This window comes from Agelaius phoeniceus, chromosome W, assembly GCF_051311805.1.
Source record: "Agelaius phoeniceus isolate bAgePho1 chromosome W, bAgePho1.hap1, whole genome shotgun sequence".
In the NCBI taxonomy this organism is placed as follows: domain Eukaryota; kingdom Metazoa; phylum Chordata; class Aves; order Passeriformes; family Icteridae; genus Agelaius; species Agelaius phoeniceus.
Window position 1 is genome coordinate 1,371,222 of NC_135301.1, and position 20,743 is coordinate 1,391,964.

Below are 20,743 nucleotides of genomic sequence, written 5' to 3' on the forward strand. Positions count from 1 at the left end.
TCACCGGACGGGTCTGTGAGCAAGAAGTAGTCAGGCTTGTACTCACCTCTTGCCCTTCAAGAACCAATACATCCTGTCAACAAAAACAGCATCTTTAGCCCCCTCCTATTAAAGATTCTACAAGGATGATGGTTTTATTGGTGTTTAGAAGTTTGGATTTGAAATGGCCAGCTCAATGGATAAAGAGACAGTTTAAGTAGTATTAGATTATTATTATTCTTATTATTAGCTACTGGAAGAAACAAACCATTGGTATCTATACTTAATTACTTCTATTTCCAGAAAATCATAAAGAAAAAGAACCAAACAAAGAAAAGTCACTTCCTACCTTTTGTATCTCAGGATGAAAAATGTCTCTTGGGCTCTTCTCCAGTTTCTCCAGACTCCTGGCACTGAAATGCAAATGAACGAGTGCTTTATAGGAGGGCAAGTGCACATTCCAACCCCGAACCCCCAACCGATGGCAGTTACAGCGCTTACAAAATGAATCCTTCCCAGAGCCTCTGGGAAATGGAACGGTTTGTGCAACTGCCATTTCTTCCCCAAAATACTAACTCCCAACACTTCCTAAACTTAGTTTGCATTTTAAAAACAGAAATTAGGGAGACTCAGGGTGGAGATCAGGTTGAAATTGATTTCCTTCTAAAGCACAGGGCTCTGTTCCATCACCCTTCACTTAGGCTCCACACAGAATCACGGGGAGCATTTTAGGAGGGCTCAAGAACCAATTCTATTTCTCTCTTTTTCTAGTTCTCCCTCTTCCTAAATAATTCAAGGCAAGTCAAATGAAAAAGGACAAGTTCAGCAGCAAATTCACACTTTTTCCCTTTGACTGCTCAAGAACAGGCTTTAAAACCACTTCTTGCTGCCTTCAACGATTAAGACTTGCAAAATCATTTTTACATGTGTGATAGGTTTATCATAAAAACCACAGAACGCAAGCTCTGAATGACAGGAAAAGGTACACAGGCAAATATCTCAGCTGATGGTGGCTTATTTCTAAACACAGACCTTAACGGAGATTGCACGGAGAATGTTTCAGTGGGACTCGAAGGGAAAAATATTTTCTGAGTACCCTGTAAACAAGAAAAGCTAGGCTATGTTACAGGACATACCCACTTGTTCTGCCTATTCAAATAAGATTATCAATAACAACAGTTAAGAAGGAAGAAAACCAAGGTAATTTTACTCAGCTATATTCACTGCCGATTTAGAGGAAAAAAAAAAGTCACGGGTGCTGCAAAGAAAAAAAAGTGAACCATAAACGCCTACAGTAGAACTTTAAAACAATTGCTTGGATAAAAGCAGCTCATGGAACGTGAAGTAGAAAAAAAGCGAAACCAGTATCAGACCTGCCTATTTTCTTACCATTGCACAAGAAAATCCGACAAGCGGTAGAAAGTCACTGCCTAAAACCGATCCTAGGATGTAACCGAGAACAATGGAGGCATTTGCTAATCTAAACGGAAACCTTTTCCGGACCCTAGTGTCAAATCACACGTTTTGTCTCTCAGCAGCTCGAGGCTGGAGAGCATTTCCCCTGGGGGTCGGGAGGGCAGGGGCACAAGGGGCTGAGTTTGCCGATCGCACCTGTGCCATCAGAAGGATCCTGCCCGGCGCTCCTTGCGCTCGCCATTCTCCGGGCCATCGCTGTGTTTTACTGCTCAGCGATGCCGCTCCATCCGTTTGCGTGGAAGGAAGAGCCACGAGCACTGAGGCACTCAGCAGCCGTGTCATGCCAGCGATGTCGAGCGCTCTCTGCTCGCAAGGCTGAGCCCGCCGCGGAGCCGCCTCCGCAGCCGCTCGTCCGCCCCCGCCCGCAGCAGCGGCAGCGGCCCGAGGGAGACGGCTGCAGCTCGGCGGCTCCCGCGCCTCCGCCAGCCCGAGGGCAGCCGCCGCACAGTGACCGCGGCAGCGCCCGGCGCCGCTCGCCCGGGGCGGCTCCTGCAGCTCCCGGCCCGCGGCAGCAAAGCACCGCCTGGCGCTCCGCCATCGGCGGGCGGCAGCGCGCCCCGCCCGAGCTCAGCCCCCGCCACCGGGACCGCTGAGCGAGGCCGAGGCACCGGGCGGACGCCCCTTCCGCGCCGCTCGGCTCCGTGCGGGCGGCCGGACGGAGGCTTCGCCCCTCCAGCGTCGCTGCCGCGGCTCCGTCCCGCGTGGCACAGGCGCCGGGAGCTGCCCGCTCCCCCGGCGCGCGGCCGCCTCGGCCCGCCAGCCATTCATATGGCGCGTCGGCCGTTGCGTCAGACGCCGCGCTTTACGGCCGCAGGGCCTGCCGGGAGTTGGAGTCTCGGACTGACAGCCACCGCTCCGTTCTCCGCCACCGGGAGCTGCGCTCCCGCCAGGGGATCAAACGGCTCCTTCGCTCCTGGGCGCGGAAGCACCTTAGGCAGCACCGCCCCTCCCGAATGTCCTTTCTTTTCCACTCCAACTCTTTTTTCTTTTTTTCACTCTGTTTTTCACCCCCTTTTCCACTTTGGCTCTTTCTTTTTCACTCTCACCCTTTTCCTTTTTCATTTTTTTTCTTCCTTTCTCTTCCTTCTTTTTTTTTTTCTTCCTTTCCTTTTCCCTTTTCTTTTGCTCTCTCTTTCTCTCTTTCTGTCTCTCTCTCTTTCTTTCTCTCTCTCTCTCTTTCTGTCTCTCTCTCTTTCTCTCGCTCTCTTTCTGTCTCTTTCTGTCTCTCTTTATTTCTCTCTCTCTTTCTTTCTTTCTCTCGCTCTCTTTCTGTCTCTCTCTTTCTTTCTCTCTTTCTTTCTTTCTCTCGCTCTCTCTCTGTCTCTCTCTTTCTTTCTCTCTTTCTTTCTTTCTCTCGCTCTCTCTCTGTCTCTCTCTTTCTTTCTCTCTTTCTTTCTTAGTCTCACTCTCTTTCTGTCTCTATTTCTCTCTCTTTCTTTCTTTCTCTCGCTCTCTTTCTGTCTCTCTCTTTCTTTCTCTCTTTCTTTCTTTCTCTTGCTCTCTCTCTGTCTCTCTCTTTCTTTCTCTCTCCCTCTCTTTCTTTCTTAGTCTCACTCTTTCTGTCTCTCTATTTCTTTCTCTCTCTCTCTTTCTTTCTCTCTCTCGCTCTTTCTCTCGCTCTCTTTTTGTCTCTCTTTCTTTCTCTCGCTCTCTCTCTCTCTCTCTTTCTTTCTCTCGCTCTTTCTCTCTCTCTCTATTTCTTTCTCTCTCTCTTTCTTTCTTTCTCTCACTCTCTTTCTGTCTCTCTTTATTTCTTTCTCTCTCTTTCTTTCTTTCTCTCACTGTCTTTCTGTCTCCCTTTCTCTCTTTCTTTCTGTCTCTCTTTCTTTCTTTCTCTCTCTTTCTTTCTCTTTCTTTCTTTCTTTCTTTCTTTCTTTCTTTCTTTCTTTCTTTCTTTCTTTCTTTCTTTCTTTCTTTCTTTCTTTCTTTCTTTCTTTCTTTCTTTCTTTCTTTCTTTCTTTCTTTCTTTCTTTCTTTCTTTCTTTCTTTCTCTCTTTAATTCTTTCTCTCTTTCTTTCCCTGAATTTCTAATCTTGGCTTTCCATTCTAGTTTTAAAATGAAAAAGCAGCAGTAGAAACGTTCAGGCTACCGGGGAGTGCAAAAAACCCCCAAAGGGTAATGATTTTAGGAAAACTATTTCCTCCATGGGAGCCTGAAATTTTCTACAGCTGCAGGTGACATAGAGCTTTTATTTCTTCTTCTATATAGTTTATACTTTATACTCTATTTATACAGCACCCCCTGCCGTCTGCTTTGGCTCACTACAGGCACAGCGCCCCCTGCCGTCTGCATGGGCGCACTGCAGACACAGCGCCCCCTGCTGTCGGATTTGGCGCACTGCAGGCACAGCGCCCCCTGCCGTCTGCACCGGCGAACTGCAGGGACAGCGCCCCCTGCCGTCTACATCGGCGAACTGCAGGCAGAGTGCCGCCGAATGACGTCAGCAAGTCGACACGGCGCCCCGCCCCGGACACGCCCACTCGGGCGGCCGTCGCCATCTTGTACGGCATTCTGCGACGGCCACGGCGCTGCCATCTTGTACGGCACCCCGTGTCGGCCAGGGCGCCGCCAGCCTGTACGGCACAATTTTATGGCAGTCGCGCCTTACGGCAGTTTTACGGCATTCGCGCTTTACGGCACCTTTTGCGACAGTCGCGCTTTACGGCGGCTTTTGCGACAGTCGCGCTTTACGGCGCCGTTTGCGACAGTCGCGATTTACGGCACCTTTTGCGACAGTCGCGCTTTACGGCGCCTTTTGCGACAGTCGCGCTTTACGGCGCCTTTTGCGACAGTCGCGCTTTACGGCACGTTTTGCGACAGTCGCGATTTACGGCGCCTTTTGCGACAGTCGCGCTTTACGACACCTTTTACGACAGTCGTGCTTTACGGTACGTTTTGCGACAGCTTTTGCGACAGTCGCGCTTTACGGCGCCGTTTGCGACAGTCGCGCTTTACGGCGCCGTTTGCGACAGTCGCGATTTACGGCGCCTTTTGCGACAGTCGCGCTTTACGGCAGTTTTACGACAGTCGTGCATTACGGCATTACCCTTTATGGAACTTTTATGGTACTTTACAGCACTTTACGGTTTTTATTTTGTTTTTCATTTATTTTTAATTTATTTTATTTGTTAAATTTTATTTTTTACTTAATGTTTATTTTAAATTTTTCTAATTTTAAAGCTTTTTATTTTAGTTTTAAAATTTTATTTACTTATTATTTTTCTATTTTTCTATTTTTAAAGCTTTTATTTTTCTAATTCTAGTTATTTACTTATTATTTTTAATTTTTCTGTTTCTAAGCTTTTTATTTAATTTTTTAAATTTTATTTTTATTTAATTTTTAATTTTTCTATTTTTAAAGCATTTATTTATTTTTAGTTTAATTTTTATTTTTAATTTTTCTATTTTTAGAGCTTTAATTTTATTTTTTAATTTTATTTTTTATTTTTCTATTTTTAAAGCTTTTATTTTATTTTTCTAATTTTATTTTTTATTTACTTTTTATTTTTAATTTTTCTATTTATAAAGCATTTAGTTTATATTTTATTTTTTATTAAATTTTTATTTTTAATTTTTCTATTTTTGTAGGTTTTTTTTTTTAATTTAGTGCTTCCCAGACCAACTCAAGCTGGTGATTGTGGTAGTGTTTGAGGGTCTTGCATTACGGCACTACCTTTTATGGAACTCTTACAGCACTTTACAGGTTTCATTTTGTTTTTCATTTATTTTAAATAAATTTTGTTTTTAAAATTTTATTTAATTTTAATTTTTATTTTTAAAGCATTTTTATTTTATTTTTTAAATTTTATTTTTTATTTACTTCTTATTTTTAATTTTTCTATTTCTAAAGCTTTTTATTTTTTAATTTTATTTTTTATTTAATTTCTATTTTTAATTTTTCTATTTCTAAAGCTTTTTATTTTTTTAATTTTATTTTTTATTTAAGTTTTTTCTATTTTTAAAGCATTTTTTTATTTTTATTTTTTATTTTTAATTTTTTTATTTTTAGAGCTTTTATTTTTTATTATTTTTTATTTTTCTATTTTTAAAGCTTATTTTATTTTTCTAATTTTATTTTTAATTTTTATTTTCAATTTTTCTATTTTTAAAGCTTTTATTTTTTTATTTTATTTTTTATTAAATTTTTATTTTTAATTTTTCTATTTTTAAAGTTTTATTTAATTTTTTAATTTTATTTTTTATTTTTAATTTTTCTATTTTTAAAGGTTTTTATTTTTTTTTAATTTAGTGCTGCCCAGACCAACTCAAGCTGGTGATTGTGGTGGTGTTTGAGGGTCTTGCAATACAGCACTACCTTTTATGGAACTCTTACAGCCCTTTAAAATAAATTAAAAACAAAGTAAAAACTGTAAATTAATTTTGTTTTTTTTAAATTTTATTTAATTTTTATTTTAAATTTTTCTATTTTTAAAGCATTTTATTAAATTTTATTTGGTGCTGCCCAAACCTGCTGTAGTGCATTTTTATACTTTATAATACTTTGAAGTCATTTTGTTTTGTATCCCCATATTTTTCCCAAATGGTTTATCCCAAACTGTACCCCCCTCCTTCTCCCTGTGTTATCCCTCTCCCGGGATGAGATCATCCCCAAACCCCGACCCTGGCTCTCTGTCAATCACTCAGCCTCCCATCCCCTCCATGCAGAAGTTTCGGTCCAAGTCGTCCAGTGATCAGCCAGAGGCCAGGGGTCAGCCCCCCGAGCCTTGCCCCATACGCTGTCCTGTATGTCTATGCCCCAGCATCCATCCCTTAGGGTCACTTAATGGTTGGTAAAATGTTATCTACTTTGGGTTTCCACCTCCCTTTAAATGTAACCTTGGCACATCTCCCTGGGGCTCGTGGCAGGAGGCCCCTGAGGTGCAGGAGCTCCTTTGGGACTCGTAATAAAACCTTGGATTAACCCCTGCTAAGAGTCAGCCCTTTATCTTCTACCGCTGTCTCTGGTGTCTCTTGTGCTACACAGGGGCCCAGCCCAGGTACCCTCAGCACCCTCAGGGCACAGAGAGTGTCTCCCCCCAGCCCAGGTGCCCTCAGTTCCCTCGGGGCACACACAGAGAGTGTCTCCCCCCAGCCCAGGTGCCCTCAGTACCCTCGGGGCACACACAGAGAGTGTCTCCCCCCAGGCCAGGTGCCCTCAGCACCCTCGGGGCACAGAGAGTGTCTGCCCCCAGCCCAGGTGCCCTCAGCACCCTCGGGGCACACACAGAGAGTGTCTCCCCCCAGCCCAGGTGCCCTCAGTACCCTCGGGGCACACACAGAGAGTGTCTCCCCCCAGCCCAGGTGCCCTCAGCACCCTCGGGGCACAGACAGTGTCTCCCTGCTCTCGGCCGTGTCAAGGCTGCCCCCCGGTGTCTGCCGACTCGGGACCGGCCGAGGGTTACTGAGAGGCTCACACAAACCCGCTCGGCCGCTGATTGTGGCGGTGTTTGAGGGTCCCCAGGACGAGGGAAGAGACGAGAATCTTGACTCCACCTTTCAGAAGGCTGAAATATTATTTTATGATCTCTATTATATTAAAAGAAAATGAGATAGTAGAACTATACTAAAAGAGCAAGGAGACATCAGAAAGCTGGAAAGGAATGAATAATAAAAACCTGGGACTGCTCACAGCCCCGACACAGCTGGACCATGATTGGTCATTAAGTAGAAACACTGCACAGGAGACCAATCCAAGATGCCCCTGTTGCTAAACCATCTCCAGCCCACACTCCACAGCCAGCAGATCGTTATTGGTTCCATTTCTGTTCTGAGGCTTCTCAGGAGAAAAATCCCAGCAAAAGGATTTTCATCAAACACGTCAGTGCCAGGTGATGGCACAGGCAGCATGGGCCGGCCGAGGTCACTGTGTCATCCCTGCCAGCCCAGGTGTCACAGCAAGGAGCAGAGAGCTCACCCTGTACTCACCCTGCGCTCACCCAGCCCTGCCAAGGGACCGGCTGCCAAAACAGAGCCGTGCCATGCATGCCAGTGTCTGCATGGCAGAGAGAGGACATGAAAAGCCACCGAGGAAGCTGCCACCTCCTCCCTGAGCTCTGCCCTGCAGGCCGGGCCATGGGCAGCCACTTTGGGAAGGCTGCATTTGCTGCCCATCAGCTGCTCTGTGTCTGACAGGAATTGAAATAGCCCAGGTTTGGGTCGGTGCTGAGCAGAAGGCAGTGAGGAGAAAGGGAGAAGGCTGTGCTGCAGGCCAGGTGGATCCAGGCAGAGCCAATTTGGGCAGCAGCCTTGTCTAACAGCATTTCATTTTCCACTTCTACTACATTACATTTCATTTTGCACTTCTGCTAGAACTGCATGTCAACAGCTTTCAAATATCCTCCTCAGTCCCAGCAGCCTGCTTCAAAGTGCTGTGTCTTTATCAGACCATTGATGGTCCTTCTGAAATGTGAGTCTCACTGGCCGCATCCAAACCTTGTGCTTGAAGAGCATTCCTAAAAATTAAAGCAGATTGGGCCTTTGGGGAAGAAGGGGCTGCAAAGCATCTCCTAAAGCATTTTCTACTCCAATTTCATTGTGAGGAAACACACCTGAAGGATGATGCAGGGATTAGGTTTGAGACAAAGATGAGTTTGCTAGGTCAATTTTACTTTGAGAGCTTGAGAAGCACAGGAAGCCCAGGTGATGATCCCAGAGGGTTGAACACAGAGGTTTCACCCTCCCGGATATACAAGGGCCTTACCTTAAAACCACTGCTCTCAGCACGCAGCTGTCTCAACACTGCATTCATGTTTTCTCCTCTTTGTCCATGTGTAGAATTGAAATCCCTCTTGGGGAAGAAGCTTATTCCAAGTAAATTCCTAAAGAATTAGCTGAAAAAAAAACTGAAATGTTCTTTCATAGCCTTGTAGATTTTTAAAGCCTTTGACATTTGAAACACTGTTCCCCTGCAAGGCCTTTTCCTAAATCCCAGCTTCTCAGAAGGCCCAAGGGGACAGGGTTGGCCAAGGGTGGAGCTGTTCTGGATTTGTTGGTGGTGCCTGGTAGTGAACAGTGTGTTCAGAGCTGCTCTGCTGGTTCTGCCTATCACTTGGACAGGGAAGGAGGGTGCTGGGATATGATAAATCACTTCTAAATGCTGCTTGCAATGAAAACATAAACCCTCCTCAATGGTGTTAAATTTGTCTGCTAGATTTCTTCCCTCCCACCCCACCACTGCTGCTCTAAGATCCATTAGTACCTCAGTCTTTCTTTGTGTTTTGTTTGACATTTATGCCCAGGTTCCCCAAAGTTTTGGGGGTTCTTTTTAAAATATGATATTGATTTTTTTTCTTGGTTTAAAAAAAACCTGAAATACACACACACACTAAAGAAGCATGTCTCCATGGCTCAGCCCTGAGTGGTAAAGGAAGAGCAACAGGAAGGGTGGTTTGCGGTGCTGGAGAAAGTCTCTGCCAGGCTTAAAGGAGCATCCCATTTCCACAGATGGCTTTTTTTTTTTTTAAATGGGTTATGGTGCTGGGAAGATCTGGAAAGAGTGCAAGTCCCTCATTCCAGTTTGGATGTCTTGTTTTAAGAAATGTGTTCTTTCAGTTCTTGGAGAGCATAGTTTTGGATTCATCCTCACATCCTCCAGTCTTGGTGGCTCTGTTGGTTTTTTATTTCCCTTTCTCTGCCCTTTTCCCTGCCCTCACTCCCCTGATGGATGCAGGGGATGTGATTCAGGCACTCATCACTGCTCTGCAGCTGCTTTACAGAGCTAAAACTGACTGGGTCTTTCACCCTCCTCTCATAGCAGTGGTGCAGAGTGAGGCACATGGCAGGGCAGGGCTTTTAGCTGTTGTTTTATCTTCTGGTTTGATGTTTAACACATGGGACAGAACCCCAAGCCCCTGCTCACCATGTCAGGCTAGGCTGCAGGGGAGCACATTGACAGCAACACAGTGGCTGCACCACAACCACCATCAATCAATCCGATAGAAAAAGGGTTTAAGGCCTCTGACAGCGCCATGGTGACTGAGCTGAGCCCAACCTGGGTCTAGCTTAATCCCTGATCTGTGTAAAGCCCTCTTCTGTGCTTTCCTGAGGCTGGGACAGCTGGAGAGGTTGCTCTCCATGAGCACAGGATGGCAGCTGTGGGCTGAAACTCGCTGAGCTGCCTCCCCAGTAGGGGATGGGCTTGTGAGGGATTTAAAAGAAAAAACATTACCATGTCTTTGTCAGTCTGCCATGCTCGCTTAAGCTGGCTGCTGGTGATTTGTAGTATTTTATAAAATAAAAACCAAATGCTTTCCCTTTATAAGGAAATATGCTATGAAGAGGGCTTCAAAGGAAAGATGATTAGTTACTATCCAACTGTTGCTAAATTCATTGCTTGATGGTCCATATACTGCATTTTTTAATGTCACTGATAGCTGATACAGACCATTGCCAAGCTGTTTGATAATTATTTATCAGCCATCTGCATCAGCATCATCTGCATGACCAGTGATGGCCAAAAAGCAGGAAGGAGAGAAAGGGCTTAAGCTGTAGGCAGGAAAGGGAAGGCAGAAACCAAGCAGCAAACAATTGGCACCTGGGCTCCATTGAAGACTAAAAGTGGGAAAAAATGGCTTAATTGAAAAATCTGCCTATTATGTGTGCAGTCTCCAAGGGGAAACAAACAAACCCATTCAAAGGAAGGGAAAAAAAGGCAAAGAATTAAAAAATCCTTGTGCTGTTATGCAGAATTGGGGGGTTTAACTTTTCCCAATCTCTTCCCAGTCTCAGGCAGAAATATTTCTATAACCAAACCATCTCCCTTTTTAAAGCATTTAGCTGGATTGAGTAATTTCTTAAGTCCTCCATCATCAGGACCAGTTTGGGTTTGGCAGCTCAAACACCTTGGCAAGGCCAGGACAACTTCAGTGGTTCTCCTTGTCCTGAAAGAGAGGAGAAAAGGGAAGTTAAGCTCACTGCAGAATCAAAGCCTCCTGCATTTCATCTTTTGGCTTAGATTGCTCACCATGGAGTATGAGCCATAAAAAAAGGGGAGGTGGCACCAAATTGAACTAAAAAGTGCCCTTTCCCAGTGCTTTTATTCCAGACATTCAAAGGAAGCTCATTTTTCTTCTAGCATTCTTTCCCTCATTTTAGCAGAACCATTCTCACCCCAGACCCCACTCAGCAGTTGTTCAATCTTTTGGCACTGGATCTGGACAAAGGAAGGGACACATCTGGGTCACAGGAAAGCACAGAGGGAAACCCTCCAAAACTGGCCAGAGAAAAATGAAATGCAGGAAGACTTACCTGCAGCTGGATGCTCTTTGCACTGGGCTTCCTTTAAAGGAATGGATTTGCTGCTGAACACATCTCAGGCTCAGATGTGACCAGGGAGAAGGTGGGATGGAGATGAGGAGTCAGACAGGGAATAACCAGGGAGATGCAGGGCCCAGGAACATCAAGGATGGAGAAGAGAAGGAACAGGGATTGTTCTCCTTGTTTAGATCCATCAGTGCTGAGAGCTTGGGAAGCACATGAGGGTACTAGAGGGATGCTGGGCAGGAGCAGGAGAACTCCAGGATAAGGGCAAGCTGCTCCCATTCCAGGGCTGGGCCAGGGAAGGAGGGGAATTATTTCTCTCCCCTTTCCAGTGGGATGCAGGTGCCACCCCATGCAGAGGTAGGAAAACTGCCTTGCAATCAAGGACAAAACCTGCCTGGCAAGCCCAGAATGCCAGCAGCCATTCCTCCTGGATTTCCTGCTTACAGGCATTTTAAGCTTGCTTTGTCTCAAAATGCCCTTTTTTGCCAAGGGCATTCCCATTTCTTTTGGATCCTGAACAGAGGTTTGGAAAGCTGACTTTGATGAGGGAACTGTTTCCTATTTTGATCTGTGTTAACTTGGAGTTTCCCTTGGCACCAAAATCAGGGGGTGAACCCAACCCTTGAAAGGCCATAAGATCCTAACTATCCAATCCCCAATCCCCTCAGCATTGGCTTGTGGAACCTTCTCAGGGTTAATTTAGCAAATTAAGGGTTTGGCAAGTTCAGGATCGAAACAACCAAAAAGATTCATGAAAAAGAAACGGAACTGAGGCTGGCTAAAAGCTGACGACTCATTACAACAATTCAGTGAAAAGGAAGCAGGAGTGATCCTATGAAAAACGCCAATCACTTGTTTTTAAAATTTTAAAAGTCTACCAGTAATTACATGCTTATAAAAACAGTAATACAATCAGAGTACTAATAATTTGGACAAATTAAATTAGGACAATATGAGACAATAGAGACAAAGAGTTACAGACAGTCCGGGTACCTTTTTCTGGGCAGCATAAGCCCGAAAAAGGACCCCCATTAACAAAGGATTAACCCTTAAAAACAACAGCCTGTTGCATATTCATACATCTCATACATGAGGAATAAATTCCATGCAGACACAGGATTCTGTCAACATCATCAACTTCTTCCTCTGAATCCTAACGGCGCCTTCGAGGCAGGAAGAAGTTAGTTTCTTCTAATAAGAGAGCAATAAATTCTTTTTCTCTGAAAGATTTAGGTGTCCTGTAGCTGCTATCTCGCTGCGAGTCCTTTCTTTAAAAAAAGTCTCCTACACAACAGAGTTTCTATTTTAACATTTTGTTATAACCTAAAACTATATTTAACACGCTATTGAAGAGAATTAATACAGCATTACTTTCTAACACAACGCATATCATATTCATTTTAATATTTGCGAAAAGCCACTCACAAAATACGCATTTTTCACATTTTCAATACTCACCAAGCCATCTGGCCAGAGTTCTGTGCCCACCGAGGACACAGCAACCAGCAGGGACCTTCCTCCCATTCTCCAGCACAGGCTTCTTCCCTCCACACGCAGGGAGCTGCAGACACTCAGGGAACACCGATTTAGTCACAACAGGAGAGGCACAAGGATAATTTGGAACTCGTTGCGACCTCAATGCCGCCTAGACCCAGGAGAAAGCACTCTTCCCATCAGACGGAGCGGGGTATTTCCTGTACCGCCCTCTCTTCCCCTTACCCAAGGCGCATGAGCACACTGCCGCCATCATTGGAAGGGCAAGTGAGTGCCGCCCTCAGCCGCCATCTTGGGTGTGGCGTAAAAAGTGACCCTTTTTTGTCCCCCCTTTCCAGTTTTCACCCCTTGCAGAGGCAGGAAAACTGCCTTGCAATCAAGTACAAAACCTGCCTGGCAAGCCCAGGATGCCAGCAGCCGTTTCTCCTGGATTTCCTCTCCGCAATCTTTGGTACTGGCAGAAGCCACTCCCGGCTGAGCCGCCATCTTTGTTGTGGTACCCTTAAGCATCCCCCGCTCCTCACACAGGCGTTTCTCTTGTTGGCTGCCTCAACCCGGTCCCGACGCCGATCCCGCGCTCTCAGCGCCATTTTCTGCTGCTTTTCCCGGCGGGAGAAAACGGTTGGCGGGGTCAGCGGCACCGGAGCCCCGCGAACCGCGGTAGGGAGCGGCGGCGACGCCTCTGCCGGAGTCCTGCCGCGGCCGCCATCTTGAGTGCGGCTGGAGCCCGACCCGGCTCACGCAGGATCCTGGTACGCGGGCGCTTCGCCGTCTTGAAACGGGAGCTCTGTCCCCTCCGCGCCTCCGCCGCCCGCCGAAACCGGCCCCGCCGCTCTCGTTCTTCCCAGCCACCGCCCCGCACGGCGGCCGCTCAAGCCCGGTCGCGCTCCTCTGCACTCCTCACTGTGCTTCACCGCTCCCCTCTGTGCACAGCACCGCTCTGTGCCCACAAGGTGGCAGCACCGCCCCCCTGCCCGGGCCGGGCTGGACGCGCCTTGGGGCAGGCAGGGAACGGAGACCGAAGCTGCCGGGGATTGATTTTGGAGTGATTCCCTTCAGCCCCAGCAGCTGTTCCTGCGGTTTAAGGGCACTTGGTTGGTTCATTCCCAGGTAAAAACGTTATAACATTGGTTTCAAAACGACTACGCATCTCTAGTCAGAGTTTCCTGCATTCCTGTACACAATAGAATGGATAGATTATTTCCAAATTATTCTTTCCAAATGGTTTTAGAGATAAATTCCAATTCTTTGCCCATACCTATAAAAACGAAAAACTTGACAGGTTTTGGTGTTCTACACCCACCCCTCCGTGTGAATTTTCTGGCAGCTTTTGGTCCCTCTGGGGCAGGGTAACCCAGCATGACCCCCCCTCATTCCCCACTCACCTGCTCCTCCATCAGCCTGGTGTGACTGTGTTCACAGGAGTCTTAGGATGAGGGAAGAGACGAGGAGTTGACTCCATGTTTCAGAAGGCTCGATTTATTATTTTATGATCTATATTCTATTAAAAGAATAGAAGAAAGGATTTCATCAGAAGGCTGGCTAAGAATAGAAAAAGAAAGAATGATTTCACAAAGGCTTGTATCTCGGACAGAGAGTCCGAGCCAGCTGGATGTGATTGGCCATTAATAAGAAACAACCACATGAGACCAATCACAGATGCACCTGTTGCAGCATTCCACAGCAGCAGATAATCATTGTTTACATTTTGTTCCTGAGGCCTCTCAGGAGAAAAAATGCTAAGGAGAGGATTTGTCAGAAAATGTCATGGCTACAGCCTGGCTCTCCCTCCTAGGGACATTGCAGTGCCCCAGATGAAATCAGAGGCCCCAAGTCTCCAGCCCCTCTCGCTCAGCCTTACTTCCTCACCCCCAAAGAAGGCACAGAAGGAATCAAACTGCCCTGGACAGCAGAGTGGTGCTTTATTCAAGCCCTTTCCACGAGTACATCTCTCCCAAAAGGGACTCTGCTGCAAGAATGGGGGGCAGCCCCCAGAAGTTCCTCCCCAGCCCCGCAGTCACAGGAGAGAGGCAGAAAGAGGGAGGGGCAGCAGAGAGGACACAGGAAGAAAAGTAAGAACGGGGTGCAGAATGAAGTTGAAAAAACAACCAAAACCAAAAACAACAACAAAACCTGGGATGGGCAGCATAACAGAGAGGGATTAAAAAAGAATGGGTTTTGGTTCCTCATCTCTTCCTCATCAATTCCCTTATTGGTGACATTCAGCAGTGGTGCCAAACAAGCACAGAAAACAAATGGAAGAAGAAATGCAGATAGTCAGCAGCCACCACCTATCAAAATTCATTTTAAATAGAGTTCAAAGGTCTCTAAGAGCAAGGTGAGGTGTAAATGGAGATACTCACGCAGAAGTACTGCCAGCTGCTATTTTCAACATTTCTTCTGAGTTTCATCTTCATTTGTTTATCTCTCACCTAAACAAGAGAAAAAAAAACGAAAGAAATGTGACCTTTCAGGCAGACAAAAAATGTGGTTGGTCCTTAAGAAAGCATTTTATTCTGCCTGTATAATAACCTGTTGGGAACAGTAGGAGCTTTTAGCAAAATGTCTCTGTGCTGTTGCAGTTGTTCTGCCACTGTGAGAAATCACAGGCACGGCTGCAAGGCTCCTGCAGCTCACCCTGGTGAGGGTCAGAGACCACTTATCCCTGCAGGGATCCCTGGGAATAATGATGGTGGGAAACGTGGAGGGAGCTGGATAAATAAATACTTGCCATTTCCTTACCAAAAAACCCCTCAAAACAAAGCTATAGAAACAGTTTGCCTCTGAATTAGGAGAATTTAAATTAATTCTTTTAGGTCTGCTTTTGGTTCAACATTCATCAATCTGAATTGGAATATGCATAGAGTAAGTAATTAAAGGTAGCTGAAATTTAAGAATAAATGTCTATTTCCTTGTTCATAACCTACATTGAAACACATTAAAACCCAGTGTTTTGCTTTAGAGCTGCTTGGCATTGACTTCATTCAGTCTTAGACTCATCAGGTTATAAAAACACGGGGAAATATATTCTTTGTTTCATGAAGAATGCATTATTAATTAGAAAGGCATAGGTTTAATCAGAGTCACTGCTGATACCAACATTGCTTGGCTAAGTTCAAAGTACTGACACAAGAACATCGTAACAAAAGCCATGTCCAACAGAGCCTCAAACATAAAGACACAGTTCAAAGTTTTTCAGATGTCCTACAGTTGCTAAGGTATCTCCAGAAAGGTGAGCAAACTGAAAACAGCACAGGAAATTTTAAACCCATTTCTCTTTCTTTCCCCTTAACTTTCTTGTGGGCAAGAGAAAACTCCTAATCCAGGGAATGAAATGTAATTTTCATACCTCAGTCATGAGTAGTCCCCTCAGTTTCAACCAGACCCAGTGTTCAGTGAAATCTTAGAAAGGCTCAGATCAGCAGTATGAAATTCCAATTCTATTTGTGAAAGGAGCTATTTTTTCTCCATTCCCCTCCCTCCCCAACATCAAGTGGGAAAGGCTCAAAATGAAAAATAATTCTTACAAAATTATACTTTGACCTAATAAGTTTGCTACAAGTTGCACCAGAAAGAGAAAGGAGAGCAGAATCAGAGGTTACCAAACTCAATAGAAAATCCAGCTCATGCTATCTCCAAAAGCCTCATTTCATTTATCCAGGATTTTTAAAAAAAACCCACATAATAAAAACTTCACATATTTTGTTAAATGCTATCATTTCTATCTGAAATATTAATTATTACTCTGCTTTTCAGAAGTGAATTAGAAAGTTTTCTGCACCCACCTTCCCCAAATCTGATTCTAAGTGCTTGCCAGTTTAATCCCTTAGGAAGCAAAAGCAGCCCCATGTGTCTCAGGATCAATAGAAACTAAACAACAAAGCTTGACAAAGTCTATTAAATTGTCAATAAAGTCAATAAATATTTTCCACTGTAGAGACAGCTATCACCAGCCTGTGAATTTTGCTTTAGTGAAGAATTTTAGGTTTAGTGAAGAAAAAACGAGGTCTTCCTTGCCAAATCAGTCAGGAGTTGTTCTACTCTACTGCCAGTATGGGGTGAGTGTAAACACCACATTCCTCACAGCATCACCCACAAAGAATTCCTCTTGAAAATGAAGGCTGCTTTTGAGTTGGACCCAACAGATGAGAACTCCCTGGTGTAGCACAGTGATGGCAGCATGGCCAGGCTCTGCACTGGAAGGCTGAGACCCAGCAGCAGATTCCTGACCAGATCTCCAAGGCTGAGTGTGCAGGGGTGCTGTGGTACCCCGGCCCCCCTGGCCGCACACTTCCAGCCACCATCACTTCCTCTCAGAAGGACAGGAGAGAAAATAAGAAAAGCAGGAACTGGAAAGCTCAGGCTAAAGTCAGGCAGGTCACTGATGAAACAGAGTTAACTTGAAAAATCTTATTTATCAGCAATTAAAAAGAGTATTATGTTATTACACACTATTATTAGACAGTCAGCCAGCCAGCCTGACCCCAAGCACGCTGCAGCATCGGGGCCAGGCAGTGCCCATCTCCCAGGAGCCAATTTACCCATCCTTCTCAAGGGAATTGACCTGCACACAGTTCCACAGTGGAGCTGCCAGGCTGCCAAGAAAAATATCTCTGGCTAAGAGTCAAACCCTAATACATAAACCTATTAAATGATTAAATGATATTGTGTTACTGGCTCTTTCTTCTATTTCAAATTTTGAAAATTATTCCCAAGAATTTTCAAAATATTTCATAGGAAAAAGGTCTTTTTATGCTAAGATGTAGGGTGTGCATGATTGAATGTTTCATTCCACATGCTTACAAGCTGAGCCTTGACCAAGTTAAGAGGTGGAAGGACGTGCTCATTGGAACGGAGAGATGGAAATAATGAAACTCTGAACACAAGAGAAAGGTTCACAGAAACATCAAAATTCCTTGCTGAGCCAAGACAAAGGAGATAATTTTATCCAACAGATAGAAAAGCTCAGGTCAGAATCGTGACCGTTGCTTCTCAAGAGCAACATCCACTGAAACACACAGTCTGCAGGTGGAATAAGGTTAAACCTTCCCAAAATGGGAAAAAACCCTTGACTCTGACCTCGATTATTTCATCATCTACACTTATTTACCATTTCAAAAATGGTACTAGGGTGTTCTTGTGACTTAAAAATCTTTGTCTGAAAAATCACCACATTAGAGAAAATTTTACATCAGGATAACCTTGTGTTGAAATTATCCAAAAGAACAGGATAAAGTGAAATGATCATGCTGCAGGCATTTTTCTCATTTTTAGCAAATAGAATGCACTCGTATTGAGGGATGTTTTGAACAAAACACATTCACATTACTGCACGATCACGTGAAAAATACTCCTCTTCATCTTCAGTATCTCTCACAGAATTAACACCAGGATGAAGTTGCAAAGTGAAAAATACTGTATAAGGAGTGGTATTGCCCCACACACGGGATACCTGTGTGCGCTTCAGAGAGATTCATCCTGAGTTTGCTCCAGCCCCTGGAAACACCATAAACATGAGGCAACCATGGGACTGTTCCACAGCTTCTCTCCAAGCTTGTGACATGGGTTTATGCTCCCAATAGCTACTGCAAGGAGTGCAAGTCAACAGCAAGGGGTGGCAGAATTGGACAAAAATACCAGCATTATTGGCACATGAGAAATTAAATATTGATTACCTGAAAGACCTGAACGCTGCACCTTACCTAGTGCAACTTCAATGCTGAGGCTTTGAAACAGACACTGTAATTTACAACTTCTAATTTTTATGTCCTGTAGATGTGAAATCCCCAGCCACCAATCCAGAGTAACCACCTGAGTAACCAACTATTTGCTATTAAGATTTTATACCACCTTCTCCAGAGTAACCACCTGAGTAACTAACTATTTGCTATTAAGATTTTATACCATTGTAAGCCTTATTGCTTACAATGTTCCTTTTCAGCAAACACACGGGTTGCATGACTACCTAAACTCAACGTATCCCCCACCATTTGTAAACTGTTACCAAGAGAAACTGTTTTTTCTGTGCTAATTGTTGACATCATATATTAGCAGGAATAGAGTGAGCATGGAGTAAGATTTTACACAGCAAAACAAAGAAGGCTCATAGACAGTAAACCCTGGATCCCAGCCCCAAAACCCTATTTTATACTCATTTCTTTGGCTTTGGGAAGACATTAGGACAGCCTGCAGCTTCGCAGAAATTGAACAATGACAATCCTAGCTAAAGCAGCTGTTCTGCAGATGCAAAGGAAGATGTAGAATGTTTCCTGGACAAGCAGCCTGAAAATGACTCTCTCACAGATGAATAAGCATCAACACAAAACACACTGTTACAAACCTAGTATTTCCATATAACAGATAATGAAAAACCATCTGTCCATTCTGGTTATTTGCCAAGCAGCCAGCCCAGCACACCATTTTACTACCTGTATCTAAGGTATCCTACTAATAAAGAATATTTCTTAACTGTTTTCATTTTGTCTGCACATGCTGATTAATAACTTCATCATTTAACCCACCTCTTCCAAAGTTAGTCATGTACATAACAAGGAGATTAATTCCTGAAAGTATAACTGTGCTCCTCTTTTGGATTTGGAGAAAAAAAAAAAAAAGAGCTTCTTTAGTGCAATCAGTGAAAATTAGGGCCAACATCTTATTCTGCAGGAATTTCCCCAGTTAAGCATAATATTTCTATGGCCTTCTAATGATCAATATCCTGTGCTCTCAATATCCAGTTCCAGTCCTGGTTGTCTTTTAGATACCAGAAGCCAGCGGGTATTAAGAGATAAATTGTACTCAGCGCTACTTTAGTCCAACATGTAACATGAAGAGTATGTTTGCAATTAAAATTCACACAATGCAGTATTTGAAGTGAACACATTGCACTATCAGTAGCAGCACAAGGCAATGATGAAAAATCCACAATGGCGTGGTGCTGTGTGCTGCATTATGCAAATGGATGCAGCAAAGGTCAAAGCTTATCTCAATCTCATAATAATGTAGTCTAGGGAGAATAATTAATTTACAGTGTGCTTTCTTCTTTTGTGTACCACAACACTAAAAGCCATTTTATTTGGGAATTTTCTTGCTTTATATTGCAGAGAGAAATAATAGCAACGGCTTTCAATTTTCTCTTCAGGAACCAGGGCAGGAGGGAAGGCACAGCTCTTTATTTTCCATAGCAACACCAGGCTAAAATTAAGCACCAAAAATACTGCCTTTTAATTACTAAAATGCTGTTAAATTTCAGTGTTTAGGAATGAGATTGCTGTGCCCAACAGCTACCTCATGTTACAAGGGCACAAGTGTTTCAACAACTTCCATGAAGCAAGCAGTGCTCTAAGGATTCAGTTATATTGCACAGCTCCCTACAGAGGGTCACAGGTGAGATGTAGGATATATTTGTGAATTACTGAGGCCCTGTGCTGGGGATGGGAAGTGCGATCCAGAGCAAAAAGTTGGTGAAGCTGGACCATAAAAAGCCAGGATGCAAACCTGAGTCTGAGGTGCTGGTGGCAAGGTGGCAAACTGGTGTTCCATGAGTTCTGATTCTGATACTCTAATCCCCATCTTCTCCATCCACCGGGCCAGCTCTGTTTTCCTCTCTCTGCCAAAAAACACAAGAATTTCTCAGCTCTGTAAGAAAAATAGCCTCCAAGAGCGATGTTCAGAGCAGCCCAAGCTACCTGATGCAACCTCTTTTTCACACCTATTTTTAAATACATGTTACACATACAGAGATTTTAAAAGAGTGGTCCTCTGACATAGGCCTCAGGAGAGCAGCTCTCTAAGCAATAGGATGAGATGTTGGTGTTCTTTCAAATCCAAGGGATCTTATTCCTTACTCTCAAATATTTGTACTGATTTGGCATTTTGAGCTGGAAGCTAAATAGAGCTGCCTGGGAATCAGAAGGGGTCACACTGCGCAGATGACAAAAAACTGCCATGACCAAGAAGCAGTAATTCTCTTACAGGAACCCATGTTTCACACAACTGCTTTACACAATTAACTGAGGACTAATTGATCCCACAGGAAATCTGTCATTCACCAGGAACTTTAGCTTCCCAATTCCAGCTTCACTTCCTGTAGCTTATTTTTTCCTTCTGTTTTCTAGGAAGCTGCCTGCTTGTGGTTGTTTCTAAGGAACCTGAACAACGTGACCTTCATGGGATCGAGTGGCTTCTAAAGCTCATTCCCTACTCCTTGCGCAGGTCAGAACAACTCTTGTGTGGTTTTTATGTCCCTTAGGTGACAAACTTGCACACAGGCAAGCACCTTTCCCCATCCCTAGAGATCATCTGTCACTGTTACCTCGAGTGTTCATCACAAGATGCAGAACTAGACCAGCGGCAATGCCATCCAAACTCACACAGATCCAGCTGTCCTTCTGTCAGTTACCTTGACACACTCTGGATGCAACCCCAGCAATTTCCAGGGAAGGTGGAAAAGCTGCAGAGTAGTTAATGTTGACAGTAGTTGCTAAAAGGTCATTCAGAGACATTCATTAGTTGTTTGCTGTAGCAGACAGT

The 20,743-nt window shown here is 44.3% G+C and overlaps 1 protein-coding gene and 2 long non-coding RNA genes across 3 annotated transcripts; all 3 read right to left on the reverse strand.

Moving 5' to 3' along the window:
* Positions 1–110: 110 nt before the first annotated feature.
* Positions 111–4,491, reverse strand: LOC129121092 (uncharacterized). The gene is made up of 5 exons (XM_077193139.1): positions 4,468–4,491; positions 3,833–4,029; positions 1,591–2,255; positions 1,012–1,076; positions 111–392 (listed from the first exon to the last, which is right to left on the reverse strand). The coding sequence occupies exons 1-3, from the start codon at positions 4,489–4,491 to the stop codon at positions 1,658–1,660; spliced, it is 819 nt and encodes a 272-aa protein (XP_077049254.1). The 3' UTR covers positions 111–392; positions 1,012–1,076; positions 1,591–1,657.
* A 5,297-nt stretch (positions 4,492–9,788) lies between these two features.
* Positions 9,789–13,555, reverse strand: LOC143696595 (uncharacterized). The gene is made up of 2 exons (XR_013185993.1): positions 12,176–13,555; positions 9,789–10,335 (listed from the first exon to the last, which is right to left on the reverse strand). It is a non-coding gene; the product is annotated as an uncharacterized LOC143696595 (long non-coding RNA).
* A 75-nt stretch (positions 13,556–13,630) lies between these two features.
* On the reverse strand, positions 13,631–20,205 carry LOC143696640 (uncharacterized). Its single transcript, XR_013186032.1, has 3 exons — positions 19,709–20,205; positions 14,575–14,643; positions 13,631–13,712 (listed from the first exon to the last, which is right to left on the reverse strand). It is a non-coding gene; the product is annotated as an uncharacterized LOC143696640 (long non-coding RNA).
* Positions 20,206–20,743: the final 538 nt, after the last annotated feature.